Raw genomic sequence first — 12,979 nt, forward strand, 5'->3', positions numbered from 1 at the left:
TCTCCAACATTTAAAAAAATAATGATTCAGAGATATTTTTCTTCAGTCATCAATATCTTTAAGCAAAAACGTTTTCAACTTTTCGGCTGGCATGAAAATTTTCATCGTTGAAACCAACAATGAATGCCACAATCATGTATTCATCCCGAAAGATGCTACTCGCACATTTGACTTCAGCCATATTATGGATGAATACCTCAATGTTATGATTCAAACAATAAGCCCAAGAGGACATACAAATGGTCGCTCTCAATCACACAAAATATGACTATAGCGCCGGACATCGCGGAGTATGGACACACATACACTAATATCTATGGTTCTCATTTGACATCATACAGAATAGTCGCCAGCAACGACCCTCGGTTGTCACGACAATGCCTGTGTCGACCGGAGTTCGTAATTGCAGCCGACATTGTCATTTGCAACGCTTAGTCTTGACAAGTCCACTCAATCGTGGCCCGAGCTGAGCACTTCACGCTCACTCTTCTGACAAGCGAGCCCCAGTGAGCAAGTGTGAGCTCGCATTGAGCGACAGAATTATAAACCAACGCAAACAATATGCAGAAAATAAAGTACAAAACTTAGTAGAGTGGAGAAATTGTGACACCTAAAAGTTCTTAGCGTTTGTGGGGATCAGATTAACTTTAAATCTTGCCAAAAGAGTAAAATTATGCTACAAATGCATCAGGATAAATGAAAGTTGGCCGATTAAGTTAAGATGATGGCCCTTGGCGAGAATGCTTGGAGTTGAATTGTTACTCTGTCGGCATGTATAGAAACTTATGTTAAATGAATAATAATTTGCAGTCCCACGAAGTAATTGAATTGTAATTGAAACAAGCCTGCGTTTCCTATAAATGAAGCAGACCAGCAGCTCATCTCTGTTTCGCCGTCCAACTGAGCAAGTCAATGCAGTCATCAGGCTCCATCTGTCCTAAGCTCCATTGTATTATCTCGAGAGTCTTTTACTTTGCCAGCGCAATGCACTGCTGCCTTATGAAGCGTCAAGAATATCTTAAAATAGTAGGTAATATCACTTCATTCTACAGCAGCTAGATTTTTTATTTTTATTTTTTTTGCGAATTTTTGCGAAGAATGTGGGTCGTCTATAATCGACTGTACGTAAAAATGCAATAAATTTTTAGGGATCATTAAGTCTCACATAATCAAGGTAAGAAGACTTTTTTTAAATTGCTAACACATGACAACGTAACATCCGAAAATTGTGGTTATTTTCGATAAAAATTTGACTTAAAAATTGATTCTCAATTTCCGCAAATTTTTTGTTCGGAGTTTAAATTAAATACTTCAGAAATTCAAAAAGGCTTCACTAAAATTTCGCCTAAAATGAAGGCTCGAAGCCGGGCTCCTCTACCTCCTGTATTCTATTTATTTTTATTTGAAGCTCTTGTGATGCTGCATAAAATTCCCGGGAGTTTTACGCCATGGCTTGGTAAAGTTGTGGCCATTTTTGGGTCATTTGCGCGTCCGTGACGGCAAGTTGTGTCGACGCTCGCACGTCTGGCAACTTCGTTACGCGGCCGACGTCCTGACACTGTTGACGGGACCGTCAACTCTGAGTCACCGGCGTGCTATGAGTGGCCGCTCTCAAGCCTACACTGCCAGATTATTTCCAAATTTAAGTGGGAACATCATAGGAAAAATTGAACTATTTATTTTATTGCACTTCTTGACCTTTCAACGGCCCGGTTATTTTCAAGTTCAGGTGAGAATAAATATGCATATTAAAATTAAATTTTATATTATTTGCTCTGGGAAGAGCGATTGGCGGTTACAGTTCTTGCGCTATCGTTTAAAATGTTCACTGGATGAGTACTAATAACCGAAACAAATTGTATTTATGACGAGCTCTTGAATGAAGATTGAGGCAAAAAATCAATGGGTAAATGGGTGAAGTTCACTCATCAGTCTTTAACATGAACACACTAGGGGCAGATCTTGAAAACAAGCGAGAATTTTCTAGAAATTAATATTGAAATAAAGAATTTGCTTCAAAGAATCTTTCAAAAGACTCAAATAATTCCACATAAATCTTGTACCATATTTGCATCAAGAAGCCTCCCATTCTCTAGGGCTAGAAAACTTCGCACCGCGTCTCTATAGACTTCTAGATTTTAAACTTTCTCTAAACTTTCATCGGCAAAAAATTAACTTCGGCCTCAGGAGTTGGTGAAAGCTTCGGCAAAACAAAAGATCGTGGACTTCGAAGATGACGACGATGATGGCCGTGGATATTTTCTTGATATCCTCTCAATATTTAAAACCTTTTTAAGTTGGTCGTTACCTCATTATTAGCTCAAGTTCCAAGGACACTACGTGATGTCATCAACGAAGGAACAAAGGCCTCAAGGGAAAAAGGCAAAACAAGAAAACCCTAAGAAAACAAAGCAAGGTCGAAAAAAAGGAAAATAAACCAAAACAATAAGAAAAAAAAAATTATTTCTGAACATGATTCCTTGCGTTTGATTTCAATCTTGGTTCCTGGAATCAATCGCTGCCTGAATAATACTATTAAAAAACGAGTCTTTCGCACTTACATCTGTTAAGAAAAAGTCGCTTGTTTTGTAACGCCATTGAAGCATTCAACTGAATTTTCAGCATGAAAGACATAAGAGACAAACTATTGAATATTATTGAAAATATCAAGTTTTGTTGAGAGATTTGCATTCCTTTTGTTACACTCACATAACTAACACAATGACGTTCCTTTACAATAATACTAAAATTAAATAAACTCAAATCTATTACAAAAAACTTCTGCCTCCAGCAGCACCAACTCCCGACAATGGAATACCATCTGCCATTGGCGATGTTTTCCTGCAGCAGCAGCAGGGATTTGCATAAAAATATTCGTCTCTCTAACGAGCTCTGCTGCTCAAAATACCCGCGCTCGCGGGACGAAGTCTTTGAGTGCCTCTTGGGTCCGGAAACGGCGGATGCCGTTGTACTGATATAGTAATATGAACGTCCATTATCATTATCAACTTTAATAATGAATGGATCATTTCATTCTGGAAATCAATTTTTAGAAAGGTAATTTTTATTTCATTTTCCAGTTAAATGTATCATTTCATTCTGCTCCAATGGGTGAGTTGATATGAACGTTCATGCTGAGCTTCCATATGGAATTATTCTGCTATCAGAGTGCGAATTGATAGTACTCAGAAATGATATGAGATAATACAGTATGCCTTCCTATATGGAATTAGATTAGAAATAATTTTTGCTTTCCATAGATATTATTTTGTTTCAAAATATAATTGTAATAAGTTTTTGTGCTGCGCTGCTCGAATCCAAGTCAATTGATCAGATCAGTCGAGAAGGCAGATTTAAATAATTAAAGTTAAGACATCATGCACAGCTGCCAAGTATCAACGTTTAGCGGAAAATATTATGTTCGTCACAGATGACAGGGGGTGATTAACTGCAGTCTTTTAATGTTTGCCATCAAATGCATGCGCATAAACTTGCTTCCTCGCCCCCAGTTCTCAATTAACTGAAGACTGCATTAAGCCATTCCTCTCATTTTTACGGGCTCTGTTTTCCCCCACCGCGAGACCTGAACGAAATAATGCGTCCGAAAAAAGTATCTGTGGAGAGGAAACAGTCTTGATTGTGTGATTACAAATGCTTACAGCATAATACATCTCACTGTATTTCATTTCAGTTCTGATAACAAAGGTGTGCCTACAGTATAATGCATCTCACTGTTTACACTATTTTAGTTCTGACAACAAAAGTATGCATACAGCACAATACATCTCACTGTCTATTCCATTTCAGTTCTAATTGCACTCAAAGGAGGGAAAAATAGGCAATTAATTAGACGAGCATCAGACGCCTTCACATTCGCGAAGGCTGACATCATGAGCATTAGTTGAAAAAGAGTCGCAAACATTCAGTTGCAGATCACGTTCATTCGAATTTAAAAATGATATTCCAAACAATGCTTTTGAACCCGTTCAGCATTATTATGTAACGGTCGTTAGCTTAACATAAATTAATAATTTGCGAATTTTGCGAAGAATGTAGATCATCTATACTCGACTGTACGTAAAAATTCAATAAATTTTCAATTTTTACAGACAATTTTGATATTATATAGAGACCGCCCATATTCCATTTTCTCTGCGATTTAATGCTCTTCTTTATCGCTGCCATATATATCAGCCCCTCTTCCCAGTAGCAGACCTCAAGTTATTTATATGAGCGACCCCGTGTTTTTTTCCGCTCACTTATTGATACATTTTTGTAAACGACTTTGTTGTAATTTTCTCTAAAAAAAGTTAAAATCAGAGCTAGTGATCGATGGAAGCTTAGAAACTGTGTACAAGGCATTAGAACAGTCTATAAGTGTATGTGAATGATGAAGCTCATAATGAAGGTTGACAAATCAAAAAGGATTTGAATCGTAATTTCATTATTCGTATTCATGTTTATTCCACGAGATATTTCATATAGGCTCAACTACTCCGTATGAAAATTTCAGCATTTATTATAAAGGACTTTTCGTCATCTTGAAGTCAAATGATCTTCTATAATAGTAGTAATTGAGAGTTTATACGACCCAAAATATGTTTATTTTACCTAAATCTGAATTGCTAGCTTCGTTTTAGCTGTGTATGAGCACATCTTTGTATTTGAAGCTATGATGTTTTATATACGGGTTGATAGCATTATCATGCATCAGCATATCCAGCCCGGCTTCGTTTAAAACATGCACTAACGCATCTGATTGCTCACAAATGAATCAAGCAAATCACGCTTCGCATGATCAATGTTAGATTGAAAGGCAAGATTCAACAATACTTATATCCTCGCATCCAGACTGTTTTTCTTGGTATCACTTTGAATACAAGACAGTACAGTATGCCGGGTGTGCGCTGCCGGCACAATCAACATAATGGAGTTGCGCCGCACTTTGCCCCGAGTTTGAGTCAACTTGAGACCGTGTAGGGGGCCTAATTAATGCAAATGATGTTAGACGAGAGCGATATGATCTGTTCAAAAATTCCGCTTCATGCGCTCAGTCTGAAGTGCCTGCCCGAAATTAGTCGCGGAATTTTAGCAGGAGAATTCTCAAAAAAATAGAATTTTATTTCACCAACAAAATTCAAAGTTCATGGAATAAACACGTTGGGCATGCAAAATTTCCCCAAATTTGTTATAAAACTCACCAACGCTTGGTTTGAAACCCTTCTATGGCATTAATTAAAAAATATAAAAATATTTTCGTGTCTGCTGTTACTGGTCTCGTATGTCCAAGCTTGAATAACATCTCGAAGACCAATACTTTAACATACAAAACCTAAACTCAATTGGAATCGAATGCCGTATATCCAGATCGTGGGTTTCGATGATCCCGCTCAAGACGATCCCAGCCCTACATCAAGAAGATATAGGGCTGGAGATAAATAGTCCCGATATATGAAAGGCAAGAGAAGAAGGCTTTGGCTGTACTCAAGCCTTCTAAAGAAGGCTGCTCTTCTGAAGGCAATAGAGAACAACGGAATAGAACCTTGCGAAGGATCTGCGTATGACAGCCTTCGCCATACTTCTCCGGACAAGCGTAAGGTTCTACACGATATTAAAAGAATGAGGGTGCAATAGGAGGCCAGACAATAGCCGACCATTAACCATCTCTAATGGACTCCGTATTCAACCGAGCATAAAAGAATGATTAACTTATTATAGCTAAAAAAAAAAACAATTGGGGCGATTTCACATTCTAAATATATTAAATCCCCATCTTGAAAGCATATATATTAAATAACCTACAGTTCTCGACAAATGCATGGAATTAATTTCAGCGTATATTTTTTAATAATTTCCTACCTTTATTATTATTTTAGTAATTAAATTTTATTAATGCGTGAGTGGTATTATGTATAATTCAATTACGGGGATAATATTAATATATATTATTGGACGGCGCTCGTTGAAATATAAATCATATTAACTGCTTTGAAGGTAAATACTTGAATTTGATTTGTTTTCTTCTTTGCTGCGACAAAGAGTTACAAAAATTACAGCTCAAAATCACAGTATTTTTTTCGTGCCAGTGCTGCCTTCGGTAGGCCGGTCAATATATCGTGGATATTTAGAATGACCTCATGAATAAAACCATCAATAATGTGTGCAATAAAGAACAGATCTCAGCGCTTCTATTCTATCGAAATATTCCATTGATATTCTGAGATTATGAGGCATCGATATAGCACAGCATTTACTTCGACTGTCGATTCGATCACAGTAAATAACAACAGCAAATTTACGACGTATGCGATTTTTTATTTTTCATTTCAAAGGTTCCTATATGCAATTAACATGACTAACTCTTTAGTGGGCACTGCTATAATTTAATTTTTAATTTTAACGCAAAAATATACGTAAATATAAATGAAAAGCTTGAATTTCAGTGTTTGTTTTTAATGGTTCATTTCCAAGCTGCAATAAGGCCGGCACGTGCGGATGGTCCGCCCGGGCAACAGCCCGCCAATTTTGCGGAACGATAAATCAGAGCGCGGCTGCAATTTGGTGCTTCCTGGTCTCTTGGGCGCGCCTCCCGAACGAACTCTTCGTGCACCACAGCAACTTCATCAAAATTTTAATCTAACATAACGACTCTTTCTTAGTAAGGCTATTTATGCTCTCCAAGTGATGTCTTTGCGCTGATGTAATTAGATTTGAATCTGGTTTTCGTACAGCTATGCAGTCGCATTCATCTAGTTTGTTCATGGTATTTTGTCTCATGCACTGAACCACTTTCAATTAATTCTAATTGCGAGAAGTTCGGAAGTATGTAAAATATTCTTTTTAATTTATTTACAAGTTATACCTTCGAAGTTTCAAGATTATGAGTTGTGGCTCCCAGTATTGCGCAGCCACAAATTTCTCGCCTAAGATAAGCAGCAACTTTTATTTTCTCTACAATGAAAATTTTCCCATTTTTGCACAACTCACTAATGAGAGTTGAACAGTTAATTGCGTAGTGGAGTTTAAAGTACATTGGCAAGTACTAAATTTATCAGTTATGCTATCACTTGTTCTTATACTGACTGCGGGCATAATAGTAAAAAATTTTAAAAAATGAGGTACACATTTTCCATGAATTCAACATTCAAATTGAACGTTAAGAGAGGCTCAATACTGAGCTCTTCTGAGCTCAGAACACTTCAGATGTGCCTATACCGAGCTCTCTAGAGCTCAGAACACTTCAGAGGTGCCGATACCGAGCTCCCCTGAGTTCAGAACACTTCAGAGGTGCCGATAGCGAGCTCCCCATGAGCTCAGAACACTTCAGAGGTGCCGATAGCGAGCTCCCCTGAGCTCAGAACACTTCAAAGGTGCCGATAGCGAGCTCCCCTGCGCTCAGAACACTTCAGAGGTGCCGACAGCGAGCTCCCCTGAGCTCAAAACACTTCAGAGGTGCCGATACCGAGCTTCCCGGAGCTCAGAACACTTCAGAGGTGCCGATATAGCGAGCTCCCCAGAGTTCAGAACACTCTTCGCTAATTCCTGACAGCACTTCCAGGTGCCGAGGAAATCCCCTGGATGTCCTTAATTTCGCCCTAACCTGGATGTCTTCTAATGATTTAGGAGTTGCGGAAAGGGCTCGTGAAGTCAGACAAATTAGCCGCCTTGGCATTTGAGAGGCTGGAGGTTTTAAATGACGTCTTGTCACGACCGTTCGTACGTTACTGCAGATCTTGCTGCTAATCTGCACTCAAAATTGCTGGAAAGAAAAACAAATAAACTTTAAACAATCCAGTAATTTCTGCTGGTGAATGTTTTCTCCGACACAGAAAATGTTAGAAGAAATGAAAAAATTTGTTCGGTTGAAAAAACCCGACTACTTAAAACTTCTTACGGAGAGTCTGTGCCCCAGCATACAAAGACATAAACAATAAACGACTATATTTTAATTCCAAGGTTTAATATTTTTTCGTTGTTTATCCTTATACTCTCGATCGAATGTAATTGCAAGGCTAAATAAAGTAACAAAGGTCACAAAATTAATGGTCGGGCGCCTACCTCGACCGAGATAAAAACAAGTTACATTACGATCCCCAACAGCAAACCAATAGTCCGTGTTCTTTGCAGCCGTCATGAGACGATAATTAAGAGGAAGAGGGACGGTGGTTCCCTTTTGTGAGGCTTTGTGAGGAGAAGGACGGAGATCGGCTCATGAGATGGGATCAGTAGATTGTTGGAGATCGAGTGGAGCCAGAGACAATGTTTTCTGGACGCAATGAGCCACGGCTGCTCGGTGTCTGAGAAATTCCTGAAAATGGGGAACGCGATAGAATCAAAAATTGTTATTTATTAGAATTGCGTAAGCGTATAACTTTTGATAACATATGTTATTTTTAATTAAAGTGAAGAACCCCGTCGATCCGTCCCTGCTTTGGAATCTGTGAACTGATTCAAATTGAGTATGCATGCACTTACCTAAATGAAAATTTATTTATTAATTATTTATTTTTATTTACATGAGCATATAATTTTAGATCTAGATTAAATTTATTTTTTTATCTACGTGATGAGCCCCCTTAGAGTTATAATCCTGTGTAAGCGTTGCTAACTCCTGTTGTCTTAATTGGATATTTGAAACAATTATTACACGAAAACAATATTCATTATTACCCCTAAACGTGGTGAACTCTTTTCATTACCCCAACAGCTTAAGAACTGGTTCATTAAAGTTTTTGTTCATTCAGTGTCTGCACTAATTCTCATCCCCTGAATATATGAAATGTTAAAACATTACAGACAAAAATCTTCCATTAATAATTAGACCGATCTCTTATTTTCAGGATTTATTAGTTTCTTCTCGACTTAGAAATGCTAATGACAAAGAAGCTCTAAACGGCAAAACCATTAAAGTGAGGTGCTTTGTCATTAATAATTAATGTTAATGTTCTTCCAACAATTACTAAAACTGGTCTTTGTTTGATCGAGGTGCTGTCTTTAGGTAATTAGAAATATTTTTTGCGGCTACGCGTAATTTGTAAACATCGTTTAAGTCTTAATTTAATTTAAGTCTCATTGAAACAAAATGTCTCCAACAAAGTGCCAGGCTCTCAACCTGTCCTCCTGTGTAGAGGCAGGCAGGAGGCTCCTCTTTGTTGACATGCACAACACTTCCATGTCAACAAGTGAACAAATAAAATACTTTTCTGAAGTTATTTTATAAAAAAATCGAGGACTCGGCAGCTCGATCTCGGTCCACCTGACGCTTTCCAGTTTGGCATCTGAGCAGAAAGCAGAGGCCCTTACGAATAGTAATTTATTTTTGAACATGCAACCGCAATTTAGGAAACTGATAATATGAAATGTTTTTTAGGAGAGAAAATTTTTAAGAGAGAAACTTTCATTACTTAAATAAAACATTTATCGCAGTTACATAAAATTTTCCGAACAATTATTTCAAAGGAAAACTTCAATATGGCGCATTCAAATGCAGTCAAACTTATTTCCATGTCAAATATAAGCACAAATTTGAACGAGTAAAGTAAGGACACAGAAAATATTCCGAACACGCCAACTCTAGCACATTTTCGTGAGCCTCGAAGCGACCGAAAACGTCTTTAGGAAGCTACGTGAGCGGAGCAAGCCTTCCAAAGCCTTCATTTTTCTCACTTGAAGCCTGTGGAAATATTGGCCCGAATGTCGCCTGAAAATAAAGCAGTTCCCGGGCAGAAGCGTTCCCTCGATTCGATCTCTTCGGCCTAGGAATATCGGGCACGTCGCAGCTTCCCTCATGGAAGAAATAGAGGGGAAAAAATAGAGGAAAGAGGGGAAAAAAGAGTGCATATAGAGGGGAAAATAGAGGGGAAAAAAGAGTCCAAAAAGATGCAGATGACGCTGCCACAATGGCAGAGGCAAGCTATTGGCAGTAGTAGCATTGTTGCAGCTCTTAGCCACTCGTATAGTTCGAGGTGAATATTTACGGCAGTCACATCCATAAAGACGTCCAACGCATGTGACGTGACAAAAGCCGGCAAAGACTCGCAAAACTAACACTCTCGCGGCCAGAACACTCCGTCGTAAGAAGATTTCCGCACATATTGTCGTATCATATTCAATGCTAGAAAATATTTCAATTATAAATGTACTTGTATTTTGTTACAATTGAATCATTTTTTATTTGAATGCATTTCTTGTTTTACGAATCAAAGTCGTAAATGTTATTTTGGTAAATGGGTCAAAATCTCAGATATTTTATAGAAGGACAAATGGTTGCTTGAGCGTTTCTGCAATTATAACGGAGTTTTTTCTAATAAAAGGAAATGAGAAACTGATTCAACATTTAGTTTTATGTATTTTATCTCCACTTAATCCGGATCAATTTCATCGTATGATAAAACAAATTGAATTCAATTGAAATCTTAGAGAAGTTCCATCCAATTCCATACATAACAAATCCAATTACATCCATTCATATATAATTCCATACATAACAAATTAAAATAGCTTCAATATAAAGGAAATAATACACTTAAAGCTAACAAATTTCATAGTTTTATATCCTCATCCATGAGCTTACTTTAAATGTAAACATTTAAATAATTTCAATAATTGCATTGACTTTCGCGTTATTTTCTGCCAGAACCGTGGTACGTGTACCGTAAACTAATTACATTGTGTATTATCCATAGCGTTTATAGAAACTGTAAAAATTAAGCAATTAATAATATAATTAATGTTATATTAATATTTATATAATTACACATAATTAATAATTAATAAGTTTTAATAAATAATTATATCAATATTAATTTAATAATTAATGATGATTAATTAATAATTAATAATAAATAATGTCAATAATTGTATCGAGTTTCACATTGTTCTGTGTCAGGCGCGTGGGGAGTGTGCTGGTCAGCGTCAGGCTGCGGGCAGGGCGTAGAGCAGCGTACGGTCTGGTGTACCGACCACCTCGCGCGTACTGTGCCCGCTGCTCTGTGTTCTCCTCACGACAAGCCCCCGGACTCCCGACACTGCTACACCACCTGCCAGGGTATAAACCGTACCGTATTTATTATCTTAGTTTTTGTTTATTATTATCTTTATTTGTTATCTTAGTTTTTTATCACGTATTTATTATCTTAGTTTTTGTTTATTATTATTTTTATTTATTATCGTAGTTTTCTTCATCACGTATTTATTATCTTAGTTTTTGTTTATTATTATCTTTAATTATTATCTTAGTTTTTTTTCATCACGTATTTATTATCTTATTTTTTTTTATTTAATTGTGAATTTTGTTTCGATAGAAATCTTGAATCAATTCCGTTGCCTCGTGCATACACTCAGCTGCCTAATTCGTCCGTATATCATTATAAATTTTTTTAATACCCTAGGGGCATTAATCTCAGTCATATAAACTCTGGCGCATTAGAAACATGAACTGCTAAAATTTTTACAAACATTCATAATGTAAGCTCGAAAACTTATTAAATCGAACTATTACAGTTATTTACCCCAATACTTAATCAACAGAGCTGGTACGGAATAGGATTGAATTTCAATTTCAAGGTGTGCATGATGCATTCATTTTCTGCGTTCATTTTACCAATGAATGAATTTATGAATTTCTTTGCTAAAGCAATCAGAATCTTCGACTGTCATTCCATTGCATGCTTTGTCGACGAGGGACGAAGAGAACTATTGTTGTTACCGACAGAGTGGCTTCATCGATCACGTCCTGTGATGACCGCTCCGCAACATCATGCCCGCGTCCTACTAACCTTTCGAAGAATCTCTTTACCTTTCCTCCCGCTAAAGAACCAACCGCGCTCGGTAGCCTCTCGTACATGTTTTCTGGGAATGTCTGCTCAGAAATTAGGACATAAAGCGATTATTTTCAGTGAAGAATTTTTTTCGTGTTAACTGATTTAGTCTTCAGGAAAGAATTTGGCAGTTACGATTTGTTATGGATATTCTTATATGCATGGGCTAGAGATAAATTTTCATTTCTATTACTATCGTGAAAAAAATTGGTCTCATGCCGCTTTGTTACGAGCATTTTCAGAAGACTTTTTACTGAAAACTTTGCATTGTTGTGAGAGTGAGAAGGCCTTGTTTTGCGAAGCCATCTTCACAGAAGCCATTACAACATTAAAGTGGTTCCAGTTCTGAATTATAATAATTTCCACGAAACCTTCGTTTTAACTTGCGTCCAACTTCTCGTCTCACTTCAAAGATATGATGGAAGGCGTCCAACCGAAACCTCTAGAATGATCTCATATTTTTAGCAACAGGAACCCAGAGCAAAGTGACTCGGCGAAAAAACATCTGAAAATCTTGGCGAACTTGCTCCACAGTTCTGTCGTTTTTCCCGTCGATGATTGGAGCGAAGTTGGGAGAGAACTCTGACGATATTATAAAGAAATTCTTTGCAGTTTCTTCCTAGGCCCACGGGACTGTGAACGAGTTATTAACTCTATCTAAGTTGTGTCGAGCTAGGGTGTAATTCTCGCTCCAGATTCCCTTCAAAATACAGACCCCGGGCTTAGTTTCAGTGCAGCAATTTGCCTGTAGATTGAGTGCGCAGGTCATGGGCTTAACGAGCGAAGTGCTGGGGTGGCAGTGCTAAAGTTCGTGCGAACTGTGGACATGGTTAGCATGAAACTTAGAAATGACGGCTTCTATATCTTGAGCAGCTCACAATTTGTACAAGCTGACGGCTAAAGAAAGTCCGGATACACTGTAGATATCAAGCGGTATATACAAGTCGTCTCAGTGCACCGTAGCACCAGCAGACTTTGTCTTTAGTGATAAATTAAGGGCTGTTAAAATTCTTCATAAACTTTTTTCAACATTTTCGAGAGATATTCTCATTTTTATTACTTCCTTCTACACGCGAACGCCAAATTCTCTCGTAAACGTCAATCGACCACAATGCTTTTCATTAACTGAAATATTTGCCCTTCCATCTTCCGGGGAAGTA

The 12,979-nt window shown here is 37.5% G+C and overlaps 1 protein-coding gene across 1 annotated transcript in view; it reads left to right on the plus strand.

The window, feature by feature from the left end:
* Positions 1-12,979, plus strand: part of LOC108673510 (thrombospondin type-1 domain-containing protein 7B) — a 76,629-nt gene that overhangs the window by 26,207 nt on the left and 37,443 nt on the right. Inside the window, exon 3 of the mRNA XM_018161354.2 lies at positions 10,889-11,047. Coding sequence (XP_018016843.2) covers positions 10,889-11,047 — 159 coding nt within the window. The remainder of the gene's footprint in view (positions 1-10,888; positions 11,048-12,979) is intronic.

This window comes from Hyalella azteca, unplaced genomic scaffold, assembly GCF_000764305.2.
Source record: "Hyalella azteca isolate HAZT.00-mixed unplaced genomic scaffold, Hazt_2.0.2 contig3384, whole genome shotgun sequence".
In the NCBI taxonomy this organism is placed as follows: Eukaryota; Metazoa; Arthropoda; class Malacostraca; order Amphipoda; family Hyalellidae; genus Hyalella; species Hyalella azteca.